General features: G+C 43.2%; 2 protein-coding genes across 2 annotated transcripts; both read left to right on the top strand.

The window, feature by feature from the left end:
• Window positions 1-12,168: 12,168 nt before the first annotated feature.
• On the top strand, window positions 12,169-13,026 carry LOC146722931 (uncharacterized). Its single transcript, XM_085483510.1, has one exon. The coding sequence runs from the start codon at window positions 12,169-12,171 to the stop codon at window positions 13,024-13,026; it is 858 nt and encodes a 285-aa protein (XP_085339636.1).
• Window positions 13,027-13,191: 165 nt separating this feature from the next.
• On the top strand, window positions 13,192-14,082 carry LOC146722932 (uncharacterized). Its single transcript, XM_085483511.1, has one exon. It carries the CDS (start codon window positions 13,192-13,194, stop codon window positions 14,080-14,082), a length of 891 nt encoding a protein of 296 aa, XP_085339637.1.
• The last annotated feature ends 4,877 nt before the right edge of the window (window positions 14,083-18,959 follow it).

The raw sequence follows: 18,959 nt of genomic DNA on the forward strand, positions 1-18,959 counted from the left end.
GTAAGAAAAAGACGAGAAAAATATTGGTCCGAAAGTCGGCTGAATCGGGAATCGAACCCGAGACCTTCCGCTTGCCGGGCGACTGCTCTTCCAGCTGAGCTATTCAGACACTTACAAATCAATATTTCTCTCAATGTTTATAACCCCCCACCCCCCACCAAGGCGTCGTACCTGGTCTAAACGCAAACAAACATTAATAAGAATATTGTCAGTCAGCTCTCCTATTTTTTTTTATATATATTTGTGTTGTGCATACTTTATTTTGTTAACATCACAAAAGTCTTGTATCATTTAGTTGAGCTCAGGATTAGGTAGGTTAATTAATTTTGTTAACTAAGTTAAGTTGAAAATTAATAGACCATAAATTAAATATGTTAACGTTAAAAGTCGAAACAAGAACTAACTCAGTTAAAAGTTAAGTTAAAAAATTAAAAATTAAAGTTAAAAAGTTAACCCCTGGAAATAATAATAATATTTTTTATCTCATTATATTAACAAAATGGAAAACGTTTTAAAAGATGTCAACACTTACACTATTGTTAAAAAAAATCCGTGCAAAAAAATAGAGAACGATTTGAATGATTTGTTGAAGAGATGGCTTGGCTTAAGGAAGATTATATTTCAAAAAACAAATATTATAAATTACGTTGTAGTGATTCTCTCCTTCCAAAAGCGTATGGATTACCTAAAATCCATAAGGAAAACTATCCAGTTAGAATCATAGTTTCATCGGTTGATACAGCTCTATACTCGCTGGCTTCGTTTTTACAAAACACCTTACGAACTAGCCTACCCAAAGAGAAAAGTCATATTAATAATAGTTTTGATTTGTACAGCATATTGTCTGGTAAAAAGATTGATGAGAATGATAGGATGTTTTCCTTGGATGTGGTGTCTTTGTTTACGAACGTTCCTCTGGATCTTGCGATTGACGGTATTAACGATAGATGGGATTACATTGGAATAAATACTAAAATACCGAAAAACGAATTTTTGGGGGGTATAAAATTCATATTGACTTCTACATATTTTACATTTGATGACATAATTTATAAACAGACGTTTTTTGGGACCCCTATGGGGTCACCGTTATCACCAATTATTGCAGACCTGGTTATGCAAGATCTTGAGGATACAGTTCTCAAAGCGTTGAATTTGGAATGTTTGTTTTATTTTCGTTATGTGGATGACATAATAGTGGCCACCTCTATGACTAATATGACTCAGATTGTGAATAATTTTAACAACTATCATGAAAGACTTAAATTCACGGTCGAACAAGAGGTTAACCATAGCTTGAATTTCTTAGATTTATCACTTAAAATTATTAATAACAAAATATATATAGACTGGTATCAAAAAGAAACCTTCTCAGGAAGGACGTTATCATTTTATTCAAACCACCCATTATGCCACAAAATTGGAATAATATATAACCTTGTAGACAGATGTCTATTGCTATCACATCCACTATTTTTTAATAAAAATTTGGAGTTAATTATCAATATACTCAGAAGCAATGGTTACCCTCTTGATCTGATTTTTAACAAAACAAAATTAATCATCGGATAGAACACATCATATCTAAGGGGAGCATTATAGAGAGACAGGCCAACATAGAAAGAACAAAAAGTATAGGAAATGACTCGGTCAATAAAAAATTCTTTGTCATTCCGTATATAGATGGGATCTCAGAAATGATTGTTTCCTCGGTAAAAAATAAAAATTGTATGGTAGGGTATAGATGTCTCAACAAACTGGATAATATTATTAAAGCGCAGAAAGATAAAACTAAACATCCATGCAATTCGAATGTGGTTTATAAGATCAGTTGCAATAATTGTAATGCATCTTATGTAGGCCAAACAAAGAGGCAATTGCAGACGCGAATGAAAGAACATAAAAATAATATTAGATTGGACTCAACGAAACATTCAGTAATTTCTGAACACATAATAAATGAACATCATACTTTTAATTGGGACAATGTTAAGATCATGGACAACGAAAATAATTATTATAAAAGACTCATTTCTGAGATGCTACATATTAAGGAACAAAAAAATGGACTAAATTTAAACAAAGATACTGAGTTACTTAGCGAGTCGTATTTTGATATTTTGGATATATTAGCGAACAAGAAATAATAATAGGACAAATAGGACATTAACGAGTAAAACATAGATATTAGATCATATATAAACACGCACGCTCTCCGATCAAGTAGAGTTTAAAATGAGCTGTCTTTCTGTATTGTTGGTTTGTTATGTGTCATCCTTAATAACTGTTAATAAGTAGCAAAATTGTCAAGAAGAACGATGATAGGTAAGCATACTACCAATTGTAGGGGATACATATTATAATTTGGACATACGTTGATCGGTAATTGTTTATTAATCGCAGCGCCTACGGAACGGGTTAATTTCTCGCATATTAACGATGAAACTATCCGAGATCTGAACAAAATCAGGGATCATATCGAGGCGAACATTGTTGGACAGGACGGATTGAAACACGCGTTAATTGCTCAAAAACTCTTGATTCTGAATAACTATAATTAAATTTCGATATTATGTGAATTGTAAGAATTTATATTTCAATAATTATACTGAAGAAGACCGCGTGCGGTCGAAACGTTTATAGAATGATTGTAATTTGCGTTAGTTTTAATATAATGACTGTAGTTTTATAATTTATACATGTAATAAATGGTAGTTGACTGAACATCTCGAATATTCAGCTCGATAAGTTGGCCTTATATTTATCACTTTGTTTTCAATATACGAGCGACAATTGTATTAATTTAAAATTTTTTATATTAGTTTTTACATAATTTTATACATTATTTTTTATACATATTTTTTCTATAAGGAAAGAAGAAGGAAAACATTTTTTAAATTAATAAACATTTTATTATATTATTAATATTTTTTTTATTTAATATATTACCGCCGGCATTGGCATTACCCGAGGTGTACCGCGTGGAGGTTGCCCGTCGGATTTACACCTCATATGTCAGAGTATGTGCATGTGTGTATGCGTGTGTGTACTTGTACATGTGTTGCAGTAGAGATGAGGACCCCGCGGTTCGTCACTTCCGCGGTATTTAACGACTCCAAACCCTCTCTACTGTGTGTGTAAATAAAAAATAAAAAATAATATATGTAAAATAAAAAAATATAAAAATATAAAAATATAAAAATATAAAATATAAAAAAATATAAAAATATAAAAACATAAAAAATAAAAAAATATAAAATATAAAATATAAAAAATATACGGTGACGGCGAGTGAGCAGCAAGAGAGAGATAGATGTGGCGGCTCGAGGTAGTGGCATCTACACATAGAAATATAATAATAATAATTTAATATTTTATAGATTTTTTTTTTTTTTTTTTGGTATTTTAATATACTTACAGCCCTGACGGGACAGTGAGAGAGAAGGGGGGTCGCATCACCCATCGCTGTCATCAGACTCGACATCTGTGCATAGAAATATAATAATTTAATATTTTATATATATTTTTGACATATATTGCGACCGTCTCTCCGTCCTCTCTCGTCAAACGAGAGAGAGAGTGCGAGAGAGACTGCTGCGCAACCTCGTCGTGCCGCTCTCCGTTCTCTCAATACTTGCTCGGTATCACTAATTGCTCGGTATCGTATCTTTTGGGCGCCAGGTGCAATCAGGCCGCACCACTCAACAATATCTCGGTAAATAATCAGCGGACACGACGGCTCGGCCTCGGTAGCTCGGTATCAACAGGGGGTAGAGTGTCGTGGTTCTTTCCGTAAGGAGATTCGGAATCGCAGTCCCGGAGAGAGAGAGGAAATCTCGATATTGATTGTACTCAGAAATAAAATAAGATAAGAATATATTTTCAATTAGTAGCATATAAATAGAGTGAATGAAAATAACTATAACACTATTATCGAGCCGTAGGGAGATCGCTGGGTTTTCTCGAAATCTTTAGTTATCATTGCTCTCCTCCCTTTGTATCCGGCTCGGAATCGAATAGATCATACTCTAATCCAGCGTAACTTATTCTCAAGGATTGTTAATCAATGACTCGATACAATGCTAATATTACAATATATGGAATCACTAGAGTGCATGAAATAATATTCTTTTTTTGAAATGTATCTTTTTGTTAGCAAATTTTTGATAATGTAATTAAGTTCTCTTTCAATTTTTAAGATGGGATTCTTATTGACCACGCAGTAAGTGTTAACATCTGTAAGAAGTTCAGTTACTTTATTATTATAAAAATCCCTCTCCATTGCAACTGTCACATTCCCTTTGTCAGATCGCGTAAATATTATATTATTGGAAGAGCTCAGTTGGAAGAGCAGTCGCCCGGCAAGCGAAAGGTCTCGGGTTCGATTCCCGATTCTGCGACTTTCGGATCTATATTTTTCTCTCGCACTTTATTTCTTTAGGGGGAATAGGGGATACATGGAATTAAAAATCTCTTGTAGAGATTATTCCAATTTTATATCTTGGCCGTGTCCAAGTAAAAATTTGGTGCCTTGTGCACAGGTATTTAATTCTAACGAAAAAATTTAGTTTCGTTTAGAATAACGCACTGTCATCCGCGATTTGGCTCTTATTGCCTATCTTATATATGTTAAATTTATATTTATATATTACAGAGCCTAGTTAAACTCTTAATTTATACACGCTGGCTTAAAGGCGTTTATTTACCAACATTAATATATATAACAGAGAAAAGTATAGAATCGAAAGGATCTGAATAGCTCAGTTGGAAGAGCAGTCGCCCGGCAAGCGAAAGGTCTCGGGTTCGATTCCCGATTCTGCGACTTTCGGATCTATATTTTTCTCTCGCACTTTATTTCTTTAGGGGGAATAGGGGATACATGGAATTAAAAATTTCTTGTAGAGATTATTCCAATTTTATATCTTGGCCGTGTCCAAGTAAAAATTTGGTGCCTTGTGCACAGGTATTTAATTCTAACGAAAAAATTTAGTTTCGTTTAGAATAACGCACTGTCATCCGCGATTTGGCCCTTATTGCCTATCTTATATATGTTAAATTTATATTTATATATTACAGAGCCTAGTTAAACTCTTAATTTATACACGCTGGCTTAAAGGCGTTTATTTACCAACATTAATATATATAACAGAGAAAAGTATAGAATCGAAAGGATCTGAATAGCTCAGTTGGAAGAGCAGTCGCCCGGCAAGCGAAGGTCTCGGGTTCGATTCCCGATTCTGCGACTTTCGGATCTATATTTTTCTCTCGCACTTTATTTCTTTAGGGGGAATAGGGGATACATGGAATTAAAAATCTCTTGTAGAGATTATTCCAATTTTATATCTTGGCCGTGTCCAAGTAAAAATTTGGTGCCTTGTGCACAGGTATTTAATTCTAACGAAAAAATTTAGTTTCGTTTAGAATAACGCACTGTCATCCGCGATTTGGCTCTTATTGCCTATCTTATATATGTTAAATTTATATTATTATATTATTGTTTTTTCTGCAAAATTTTAATGTGGTATTGTACATATCAATAATTTTTTCATTTATTAAATTCTTTTTATGAAAATTATGTAGATAATAATTAAATTGAGGGATTGCAATATTCCTAATAGTTCTAAGGTTCTGTATATTATTTTTTTTCCTATTAGCTTCCAAATCTTTGATAAATTCATGTATGACAGTTTTTTTATTAGAGATAGGAAGGTTGAAATTACTACCCATTTGTAGAAGATTAGATATTTTTGGTGGGATTTCTGTGTTGGCTAAATTAATGAATCATTTATTATTAGTCTTGTTTAATGGGTCAATATCATTAATAATAGAGGACTTGGGATCAATATGGATGTCTATGATTGTTTCGTTAGAACTCTTAGTGGTTAAGTTTTTAGTATATTTAATATTCTCAACTAATAATGTGCAAAAGGATTGATGACGTGGAATGGATTGTCAACTTGATCTAATAACAACAGTGAACTCGTTTGCATGTTTTTTGACATATTTAAAAGTTACCATCTCAGTTAAAAAATGGTTAGCCGATCAAAAACAATATCTATTTTTAATAAATGATATAAGCGTCACCCAATATAAATTTAATGACTCATCAAACCAAAGGTTCATTACAAAATAGACTCTAATGCGTAATATTTCTTAATTTTATTTTTTTTATATATTTACTGAAGAAGGCTGAGGTAACAGCCGAAACGTTTATTTTTTATTAATATCATTGTATATACTAACAAATAAAGTAATTGTGTGTTGACATTACATCTCTAACTAATTTAATATGCTCGTTATGGTTGGCCTTGTCTTTCTAAATCTTATTTTTATAATAAAATATATGTTTTATTCATTTTTATTTTTACAATACCGCCGGCCTTAGCGTTACCCGAAGTGTACCACGTGGAGGTTGCCGGTCGAATTTACACCTCTGGTGTGTGTGTCTGTGTGTGTGTGTGTGTGTGTGTGTGTGTGTGTGTGTGTCACAGTGGAGATAAGGATCCCACGGTTCGTCACTTCCGCGGTATTTATAGACTGCAAACCCTCTCTTTTGTGTGTATGTAAATATAAAAAGTAAAAAATAAAATATGTAAAATAAAAAAATATAAAAATATAAAAAATATAAAAATAAAGATATAAAAAAATAAAAAATAAAACCTTAATGATAAAAGGAGTGATTACGGAGACAAGGGTTGTGGCAGTGACGGCGGCGGCGGCGACGGCGGTGGTGGGGCGACGGCGTCGGCTGAGGTCTTGTTACTGGAACGTCGAACGGTGGGTCTGTAAACAGAACAAATAATTTATCAATTTTACATTATAATAATTTATTATATTAAAAAAAATTTTTTTTTAATTTATTCTTACCGTTCCAGTCCTCGCCCTCGAGTTCTCGTAGAATCGGGCCCCAATCGAACGGCTCTGGTGGTTCGAACAGTTCCACTAGGTCGAACGTATTGGCCATTACCTCCGGGCAGTGGTCCTCTAAATTGTGGAGCCACTGGACGTCGCCCTATAGGTGGTCTAATTCCTCCCGCTTTCGCGCCCTCTACCACCTGACTCATTCCCACGAAGTGGCCCCTTCCCTCCGCTCTATCTCCGGCTCAGGAACCGGCAGTACTTCCGATTCCTCGAGCATAATATCGATGAGCTGGAAAAATTAACATTAAATGAATATAATTATATTATAAATAATATATGATATTTTAAATCGGCTAATAGAGCCCAAGCGCGAAAAATTAATTCTTCGGAACTGTATCTCTTGGTTTGAGATTACTAAGTTCCATATATAAATTAATTTCGAACTTACATATGGAAAAAATAGGCAAGAAAAATATAGGTCCAAAAAGTCGCTGAAGCGGTAAGAGCAGTCGCCCGGAAAGTGAAAGACGCGGGTTCGACATGACATGCCGGACACATGTTGGCCAAGAAGATTGTGAACAATCGTTCTTGGCAATGGTGATGCGGCACATCCCTGTACCGCATCGTCTCGTGCCTGTGAATGACGGAAATGATTGCGAATCTCTCCCTGTTTCTCATGAAACAGGGAATGCAGATTTTGATGGACCACGGTGCGACGTACGAATACATTACGCACACTTTCGTGTTCTCATCGAGGGATACAATGGCTCGATTCTCCAATGTATTTTCGCGAGACGACTCAATCACGCGATCACTTTTGTAGCCATCGTCTACTATTTGCTGATGTTCTTCTTCTTCTTCTTCTTGTCGGATAATGTCCGGCACGATTTCCATTTCTTCTATATCGTCCAGGACGATATTCACCTGCCTGTAGTACACAGGGTCGTATATGTCATATTCGTCGTCTTCTTCTTTTTCCTCGTCATCAGAGATCGTGATGACCTCCACTTCCATCTTGTCATCAGAGACGTCATTAGAGATGTTGATCACAATGTCTTCATCCACTGGTATGGGGCACATGTTTCCACAATTTTGACACACAATTTTAGAACACGAAATAAGTCAATGTTCTTACTTCTGCACTTTCGTTAACGTATAGCCACTAAACTTTTGCAGACCGGTCAGTGTGCTCTCGCGGTCATTGTACTATGATTTGAGAGTGCATAGGTCCTTATTATATATTCCACTCAGCCCTTTGTTCTTCATGTATGATTGCAATTATCTCAGAAAGATGATCTTCGCCGAAATAAAAATAGCGGCTGCTCAGTAGCTGACCATTGTTATTGTGTGCGAACGCGTGAAGGAGAGCGTGAACTGGAGAGCCAAAAAAGCTAAGCCACTTTATTTGAATAACACAAAAGTTTAATTACTGACACAATTTACAATACATTAATCAACAAAAAGTTCAAATTAGATATCCAAAATCGTTTAACAATGGATAAGCGAATCAAGGACGGTCGTTAGCGGTTTTCACAAGCGGATTGACAGCAGTTTGCGTGTAAGAACTCGAAAGACTTTGATGCGCAATTTTTGGGTGCTTCTTTTATCATTGCGGTGCTGGAACCCCACTAATTTTAATGTACCAATTAATTTCTGTGAATTTAAAAAAGGCAAAGGTGATGCGAGGGCGTCTGTCGTAATTGGGTGCCCGTGATCTGCGCAAAATAAGTACGTTTCTGGCATGCGCGAAACGTTCGATAACGTGATTGATTGGCTTTCGGAAGCCACGTGATTGCGCGGCGCATGTCTCTTACGATGCTGATTAAGACGGTATCAGATATGTTCAGTTAAACTATGTTGTGATAGTTGACATATTTTTTATACTAATCTTAATTTATTGCCTACTTGTTTGTCTTAGGTGAACCTTTTTTAATCGGTTTTTTTTTGTATATTTATATACGCAAATGTCGATTTTTACACGACCGAAATAATTAACTTGAATTAATTATAATGATTTTCCTTTGCATCTTTGAACAGTTATGTTTACATTTCCCGCAAAGACATGTCTCTTACAAATATGATACAACGTTTCTCAGAAACGTTGATATATTTTTTGCATATGTTCAGTAATCACTTTTCTAATTAACATTAATGTAATCATTGGGATTATCGAGTTCTGTTATGTGTTGTTTCCATGGCTCTCGCCAATAACTCATTTTACATGAAGAATTATATAAAGTATTCTCAAAGAGGCTTCTGTACAGCTCTTTCGTGTTACGTTTTTTGAAACCTATTTCACGCGCATGTATTGCCTGCACGATTGAGTTTACATGAGTTTTGCTTGTAAGCACGGGCATACTGGTATCTTTGCTTAAGCATATTCTGCGTATCACTTTTCTTTTTTCTTCAAGTTCGGCGATGCGAGCTTTCCGTGATTTTTCATAAAAGAGAAATAATTTTCCAGGTCTTAAATTCCCATAATATCTATCTGGTGGTGGACATTGGTCTTTTAAAATGTCGATACATTTATCACAGTCTTTCAATCAATTGTAATAGGTATATTTATTTTTTTTTCCTACTTTTTAACCCTTTCCTTTCTATACATTGCACTATCATTTTCTTCCATTTTATCGAGACACTTGGACACATATTGTTCCATTAGATTGGCATTGACTATCACATCAACTTTCAATAATTCAAATGGCATCTCATGCAACGGCACCCCTTTGCGACGACTCGTTGGCTGCATATTTATTGTCTGTTACTTTTCACACGTATTACACTTGTGATCACTAACCTCAGTCTATTTTCGCTGACATTCGCTGCAATCCCTAATCATCGGTGCTGGACCGTCAATGTGCGTTCACATCCATGGTCGATTGTAATGCTCAAGACAGCGACGATATGTCTGAACCTCCGGATCCGCCTTGATGTGCTCCGGAAGCTTGTCCCACAAATGTTCTATGAAATAGCCACTTTTACAGTAAAACAATCTTCGGAATATATTGCAGCTGTTTAGCACTTAAACTGAGAATGTCGGAAGCACTTGATAGCATCACAAACATCTTGCACACCGAATGAGGAGAGCGTGCACTTTCGTGGTCACCGTACTATAACCCGGCAGCAGCATCAGCCCTGATTATATATCCCGATCAACCCTTTGTTCTTCAACGTGCAATGATGTAATTGTTAATTCGCAAGAAATAATTGCGATATCTCCCCGCTGATAATTCTCCAAAATTGATAACAATTATAAAGCCGCCGCTCGGCAGATTATCGTTACATCCCTGGTGTAAATTTCACCCCGTCGCAAGCGGCGAAGACATGTCGCAAAGTCGCAAGCGGCGACGTGTTCGCCCCCGATGACGCAAAATATCCTTGCTGATATTTCTTAGAAATAAACAGATAAAGTATAGATCAGCAGCAACCGCGCTTGCAGCCACGTATGGGGAGGAAGAAACGCAACTCCCTTAATAATAGATATCTGATTGTCGGCGCTCGCCAAAGAAATGGCGGCAGCTCTATTGTTTTTAATAATTCTTAGAATTTGATTAACCAGAATTTTTACCTTATCTTATCTTGTAATAGATATCGCTGTAATAAATATCTTATCTTGTAATAGATATCCGCTTATCTTATTTATAAACATATCAGATAACATGAACCGATAAAAGGCCCTTATCAGGTAACCTGAGCTGATAAGATAATCTTATCAGCTAATAAGGCTCTCTCCCCTGCGTGACGTCACTCCCCTCACCCCCGATTTCCCCCCGCCTTTCACCCCCCCTCATTGCCCTTAAGTTAGAACCCTCATAGTATACCTACTATGGACGAAGACAATTCCTCAATAAAATTAGACAGTAATGAGAGTTTAAATTTGTAAATACTTGTTTCGAACCACCCGTTGGCTGCTCGTTAACTCAATATGTACACGCTTCGCGAACGCGACGATAATCCAGCGGTCACATGTCAACAATAATAAGAAGTGGTATTATTTCCCCGCCATCGCGACCGTTGACCTTCTCAGTAGCGCGTTTGGGGAAAAGAGCTCAGATCGCTTCGAGAATTCGTTCGAGGTACACAAACCAATTGTTCAGTTCCGTATCAGGTGAAACAAAAACGGCAGCGAGAGTTATTGCAAGATAAAGCGTTCAAATCCCCGCAGATTGAGCGAAAGGGGATTGTTGTTGATCATAGTTATTAAGGAAATTAAATTTTGAGTGTTAGTAAAATTTGGAGTTTGCCTTACAATTCCTTGACCACCGAGCCTTCCCGCCAAGGCTGTATCAGCCGCCGTGCTCACAAGCACACATTTGGTCCTTCGAGCCGGATCGGTGGCAAACTCGTATTGTGCAAACTATTCAACGTTCACCTTCGCTGTCGGCTTCACGGATCTCCAATAACTTCCATGGCTACCATCGAGGATCTGCTAGTCGAACAAATCCAAACGATATATTCCATCTCGAGAGTTCTGCCGAATTTTAAAAAACTTGGACAAGCCAAGATGACCCGCGCTGTATCTCAGGAACGACTTGCCGGTCTCAAGGAGTACTTCGCAAAGTGCCAGAGCCTCCACGCGAAGATTACGCGCCTAGCCAGTGCCAAGATGAAGTCGGAGCACGAATATTTCCAAACCGAGCAATTTTTGGCGTGTGAGGTCGTCTACAACCAAACCGCGGACTACATCGTGGAAGTATTAGCCGGATTTGAGATACCATTTCACCAAGCCACAGCAGCAGACCTAAGCGGTTTTTCTGATTCTTCTCGTCCGTCAACTCGTTTACCGAAGCTGAATCTACCTACGTTCGACGGGAGTATCGACAAGTGGGAGAACTTCCGCGACCGATTTACATCGCTTATTCGTTACGATCAAACGCTATCAAATGTAGATCGCTGCATTACCTTATCTCTTGTGTTAAGGGGGAAGCAAGTAACGCGCTAAGCAATCTCGCGGTAACGGATGCTAATTTTCCCGTAGCTTGGGATATTTTGATCGCGCGGTATGATAACAAACGCCGATTAATTAATTGCCATTTACAATCCTTATTAAATTTACCGTCAGCCTCCGCGAACACTTCCAAGGACCTTTGCGCACTCCGCGACCAAACCAACGCGGCAGTACACGCTCTCAAAAATCTCGAGCGACCAGTCGAACATTGGGGTGACATTTTAGTGTTTTTGGTTACGCAAAAACTCGATAAACATTCGCGAGAAGCCTGGGAATTAAAGCACGGCATTACAGTTCCGTATCCCACGTTTTACGAGCTCAATAAATTCTTGAACAATCGAATTCGAGCATTAGAGACAATGCTCCCGGTAAAGCCAAAAGAAAAGTTAACAGACGCGACTAAATCAACGAAAAATAACACTCTCGCATCACATGCGGCTTCGACCTTTACATTCGCTTGTCCTGTGTGTAAGGGCAATCACCTGTTGTACCAATGTTCGACCTTCTTAAACCAAACACCGTCTCAGCGTTTCGACTTTATTCGGAAAAATAACCGTTGCCTTAATTGCTTCAGTTCAAAGCATAACATAAAAGAATGTACAAGCTCGCGCGTATGCAAACAGTGCCATAAAAGGCATCATACGTTATTACACTTTAATGCCGCTACCAAACCGTCAAGTTCGGACCAAACCGTTGCGCCAGAGACAGCCCGCGATAATAGCGAAAGCGAAGTCGCAATTCATTTAGTTTCCGAATCCCTACCGTCGTCCTCGACAATTCTCCTCGCCGTCGCCCGAGTACGGATACATTCGCAACATGACCGCGTTGTTACAGTGCGCGCTCTTATTGACCCGGGATCCGTCGCGACTCTCATTACCGAGTCTGTCGTTCAATGCCTCAAACTTCCGAAAGTTAAAACCTTTGTACGTGTCACCGGCGTTGGCGAAGCCGATTCGATTGTGCGTCACGCGACAAAGGTTACGATTACTCCTACGTCTGGCGACGGACCTGCCTACGCGACGAACGCGCTCATTCTCAAAAAATTAACCAAATACTTACCGTGCCAATACCCGTCGACGAGGCACTGGAGGCATGTTTCCGGGCTCAACTTCGCCGATAGCAATCCCATGAGTCGCGAACCGATTAACTTAATCATTGGAGCGGATCTCTACAAAAGATTACTTCGAGAGGGCATTCGTCAGGTTCCCGCAAATTAACCCGTTGCACAAAATACCGCGCTGGGCTGGATTCTATTTGGTCCAATCACTAGCTCATCCACCCATTCTCGAGCTTCCGTTCACGTTCATAACGGAGTCGCAGAGGATCTCGACTCCGCGCTCCGCAATTTCTGGGAGATTGAAGAGATCCCTCAGAAATCACACATGAGTCCTGAGGAAAGCCGTTGCAAGGCTCATTTTGTTGAGACTTACACCCGTACAAATCAAGGACGCTACGTCGTCAGACTACCGTTTCGAGGTGATCTTCCCGTCGCGTTGGGTGATTCACGCCCTACGGCCTTAGCAAGTTTACAACGCCTGGAAAAACGCCTCCACCGTGAGCCGAGTACGGCTTCAGAATACCGCGAGTTCCTATTCGAATATGTTAACCTCGGTCACATGGTCAAGGTAGCCGAGCCCTCGACGGTGGACATCAAGTCCCCGCGATATTATATACCGCACCACGCTGTAAGGCGAGCAACGAGCGAGACGACACGCTTACGCGTCGTATTTAACGCCTCAAGCAAGACAACCAACGGCTTGTCGTTAAACGACCAGCTATTGGTCGGCCCAAAATTGCAAATCGACATTGCCACCGTTATTTTGCAATGGCGTTTACACCGATATGTGCTTACTGCCGACATTGCGAAAATGTATCGGCAAATCCTAGTCGATCATCGCGATATTGATTTTCAACGCATTCTATGGCGCGATTTACCTGACAAACCGGTCGACGACTATCGCTTGTTAACTGTCACGTATGGGACAGCTTCCGCGCCGTACCTCGCGCTTCGTGTTCTTAAACAATTAGGGCAAGACGAAGGCGCGCCTCTTCGTGGGTCGCGGCCTTGCCGTGGCGAAGGGGCTCACCCTTTGCAAGAGGATAGTCTTGCAAGGGGTGCCAACAGCGACCTGTACCTCCCGAGGTACACTGCCCCCGGTCCGGGGGGCATGCCCTCCGTCTCTGGGGGCTCTCCTTCGGCGGGTGGAAGATTTCCGCCCCCCTGGGGAGACGGGGCCCATTTCCCCGTTAGAGCTTCGGCTCGTATGTGGTAAGGGACGGCGACCCGGAATTCAAACGCCCGGTGGCATGGCACCGTTAGGAGAAGGGACTGCACGGCGCTTCGGCGCTTCCCTTCCCACAATGCTTTGTGGCCCGACACGCCTGTCGGGTAGGCGGCTTTTGCCGTCCGGGGTCTTCTCCCCCCTCCGTCCTGGGGGGGGCTCGTTTCGGAGTTACCTCTGGGGAATTGGGGGGTGGGCGTCGGCGGCGGGGGCCGCAGTGGAGGGTGCCGCGCGCGACTACCCGAGGGGCTCTGCCCGGAGGGTTTCCCGAGGGGCTTTGCCCGGAGGGGGTCGCGTCGGCGGAGGGGTCAGCATGGTCACCCGAGGGGCTTTGCCCGGAGGGTTGTCCCAAGGGGCTTTGCCCGGAGGGGGCAATGCTGATCGGTCCTCGGGGCCCGTTCGTGGAACGGTTCCCGAGGACAGGGAGGTGCCTCAGGGTGCTGGTTGGGGGTCCCCAGGCTGGGTAGCCTGGGTCTCCGTCCCAGCGTTTCTGGGGTAGGCCGCACCCAGACCGCTCGGACGTATTCCGAGGCAGGGCTGGGTCGGCGCAGACGGCCACGCGTGGTCACCCGAGGGGCATAGCCCGGAGGGTTTACCCAAGGAGCACTGCCCGGAGGGGACCACGCGGGTCGGCCGTCGAGGCCGCTCGGACATATTCCGAGGCGGGGCTTGACGGCGAGAGGGAGACCGCAGGGTGTTGGTCGGAGAGCTTGCTCTCGTCCCAGCGTCCCTGCGACCTGCCATCCTCGGGCCGCTCAGACGTTTCCGGATCCGGGCCGAGGATGGCGGTGAAGGCGCGCTGCGGTTACCCAAGGGGCATAGCCCGGAGGGGTTACCCAAGGGGCATAGCCCGGAGGGGTTACCCTAGGGGCATAGCCCGGAGGGTGCCGCGGCCGCCCTGCCCCAGGGCCGCTTGGACATTTCCGAGGCGGGGCCTGGGGCGAGAGTGGATATCCCCGGTCGGTCGGGACCGTTTCCTCTTCCGAACCGATCGACCGGAGAGGCGCCTGCCCCTCGTCGAAAGCCTTCGACGAGGGGCGCCCACATAATGCTGGTCGCCACGGCGTGTAGGGCAGGGCCGGGGAGCGGCGACCCTGTCCAAAGCGTCCGTGGGGCTCCCCGGGTGGCGCCACCCGCTGCGGTGCCCACACAGTCGGAGGTGTGGGACCCCTGAAAGCCCGTGTGGGCGTCAAATCTCACACGGGTGTGTAAGGGGCTCGGAGTCTGGCCGGGGTGCGGTATCCCCCCGGCCTAAGACATATGTCCTCTCCCCGGGGGAACTTGGGGCCCGGCCTTGGGATGTGGCCGGTCATGTTTCGGGGCATCCCTTGGCCGGTGGGGGTATACCCTGGGGGACGGAGCCGCAGCGGGACAATGGGATCAAACCAAAATGATATCTCCATTTTTAACAAACAACAAGACGACGACAGAAGAGGAACGTGCTCTCCATCGGCCCGTACAGCAGAGAGAATTGAGGGTCTCTCTGCGGCGATTGGATCCGCGGATCACGCATATCAGATGGTCGGAGGTAGTTTTGGAGCGACTCGACATGCGCGCTTACATATCAAATGTCCAGCGATCCATCGAGGAGGAGGAGGAGGAGGAAGAGAGAGAAGTAGCGACGGCGGAGGCGGCGCCGCCGATAACGGATCGCTCCATCCCAGTCTGCGACGACGACGGCGACGAGGACTACGAGGAGGAGGACGACGAGGAGGAGGACGACGGCGACGAGGACTACGAGGAGGAAGACGACGAGGAGGAGGACGACGGCGACGAGGACTACGAGGAGGAGGACAACGAGGAGGAGGACGACGGCGACGAGGACTACGAGGAGGAGGACAACGAGGAGGAGGACGACGACGACGACATGAGCGAAGGGACAATCGTTCACCCTCAACTCGCGGAATTGAACCCGCGAGTGTTGGATAGTGATGTACAGGTGGACAGCGACATAGATTCCATTCTGTATTTATGTCGCTCGCTATTACCTCTAAAATGTCACGAAATCCTAAAGTTGAGAACCGTACCGACGCCGATACTCTCGGTTTTTAACCGCAAACTTACGGCGTACCTCAACAAAAGGGCGCTATTTCCGCAGATGCGTGACGAGGACGACGACGACGACGACGACGACATAGATCCCCGCTCCAACTGGTACGAGACACAAATAGGACTCCTCGATTGCCGTCCGGTCTACATCATCTTCCAAATCGACAGAGACAGTCCGCTGTTGGCGAACGCACCCAACACGACGACCAAAAACGAGGACGGACGTTTGCGTGTCGCCGTCAACGCATTCGTCGATCGTATTATAGCGCACGCGGCTCGACGTCTACCGACCGATTGCGAGACTACTCGCGCCGGTTTTACATACATCAGGTTCGAGGTAGACCGGACATACAATATAATGCGAGAAGACTACGATCGATTCGCCGCTCTCGTGTCCGATCGTATGACAGGATACGACTTACGGCGCAACTGCGGCATGCGTTTCGTCCGTTTCTACGTGTGCGAGCACGGCTTAAGACTTAATAAACTAAACGCGAGACGAAAGATGGATCGTCAATTGGACGTCGATCATGCCGACGTGGACCTGATACAAGTCCATAGAGCCGACACTCTCCGCATCGAGGATGGGAGTGTGATCCTGGTCAAATTGACCAACAGGAAAGAGGGCACGCTCGGCGACGTATTCAGGAACGCCATTACAACCGGACGATTAAACCGTTACCGCACCGGTTTCACAGCGGATTATGGATATTTTGATTATCACGCTTCCCCGACAACGGAATATAACACCGTCACGTACTGCCAGGTGTACTCCTCCGCCGCTAAAATGGCTCGTCCGCAGGACTTTGGCGAAACCGCGGCCCATATAATATGTCACGCGTACGAAGACGGTGCGAGAAGATTCAAGAATTTTCGAAACGAAACGCGACAAAACCTTTTCGATCTGGTGTCCTACGTGTGGAACCACGTTCGCACGGGTCACAGACTCCGGATCGAGGAGGTTTTGACATTGGACAACAAACGCCTAGCGACACCAATGTCGGAAAATTTTACGCGTCTCGGGGTTTTCGACGACGCGACTCCATGTTTAATGACAAATCTCCTCACGCGCCATCGCACCCTTTACAAAATAGAAGCCAAAAGATGGCAAAACGATCTCCTCCTTTTAGGATTGGCTCGCGATAATTACAACACCTCCAACGACGACGGATGGCCGACGTCGTCGTTGATACGCCGTTTTATACGAGCGCAATTTCGGACGTACTATTTTGCACACGGCATATCATATAAATATAATTACGCCACAAAAAACATGTTCGCCAACCAACTTGAACAATCGTCGGCAGATCGCGGAATAATAAAGGTGAGACCGCATTTAGACGATACGGACTAGTTTCCGTATCCGATATACGCAAAATCAATACCCTCTCACTTTTTAGTCCCGATATGGCACGTATGGTCCTGCATAATGGGCATCGAGCAGGCCATAGAAGACACCACGGAGGACGAGTTTGAGATGGAGTACGCCGACGAAGTCCTCCGATGCGTGAAATTTTGGTGCACCATATTCGCCGAATGGTCATTCACGCATTTGGTGTCCACCGTGCCGAGAAGCGACGAAGAGATTCGACGTACAAGCGCCGAATTGTACGGCAATTATATAGAAGCGTTCTCCGTTCGGACGTTCCTCCGACGTTGCCGCGAGATTTGGGTGGAACACAGCAGCCTAGCAGTAAGAGTGGCGGATACCACCATCGACTCGGAAACAGTTGTACAAAGTTCTCTATCGCCGAGTAACAACTTTTGCCATCATTGCCCGCATGGCACTAAAAACGGCCGGTAACGAGCGAGAATATCAAGAGTCGCTGCGTACGTTCGTCGAGGAAAACGTACAACTGTTTCCGATGTATCTAGTGACGCAAAAATCTCATTATTATCTGTGGAAGGTTGTGAAGAAACGTACCGATACGCCGCGGGAAGTGAGAGAGAAGATAGATTCGATAAAACATCAACTAAGGAGAATACGTCAGGATCGAGAGATCCTATTGGACGAGAACGTCCAAGAAGCGTCGTCGTCGTCGTCGTCGTCGTCGTCGTCCCTTGCTTCTCGTCACGTGGACTCGGCCGGGCCGTCCTCGCCACCGTCTCAGATCTCGGTAACTCGTACCGGAACTGTATTTCGGTCGAGTCGATCAACGTCGTCGTCGTGGTCTCCGACCAAAAGACCGATGAATCGTCCGAGGTTGTCGTCCTCCGACGACTCGTCCGCACGAGACGCGCCAATCGTGGGGACGACGGAACTCTCCGCTTCGTCGACAAACTCCGATATGCCGAATCCACCAAAATCGACGAGACGAGTGTCGCGACGGATATCGTCGGGCGATTCAAGCAACGAAAGTGTTCCGAACGCGGAAGAGATTCCGGAGACCAAAATAAAAATGAGGTTGCGCTATTTTAATAGGCAGCAGGACACCGTGTTATTGAAACACGCCATAACCACGGGCAAGATTGTTAATCTCCATTCGTGGTTATGCCTGAAAAGTATAAAGCCTCTCATTTTTACAAAACCGCGATACACTCCGTCCTGCATGCGGTACAGAGTAATGCAGATAGCTGCGGGATTACACGACGCGGATTTCGGCTTTACCTATAAAGAAGAACTGGACATGCTACGAAAATTGGTCCGCGCGCAAATGAAAAGACGGCTAACGATATAAATCGTAATAGCGATGTACATATGTAACATAAGTAATAACGATGTAATTAAACATAATTTTTTTAATAATAAGAATAACAATAACAAGGGCTCTTTAATTTTTAACACAATATATTCCATTCCTCTCAGCCAATAGAGCCAC

This window comes from Nylanderia fulva, unplaced genomic scaffold (genome assembly GCF_048542155.1).
Source record: "Nylanderia fulva isolate GAGA-0341 unplaced genomic scaffold, ASM4854215v1 Scaffold252, whole genome shotgun sequence".
In the NCBI taxonomy this organism is placed as follows: Eukaryota; Metazoa; Arthropoda; class Insecta; order Hymenoptera; family Formicidae; genus Nylanderia; species Nylanderia fulva.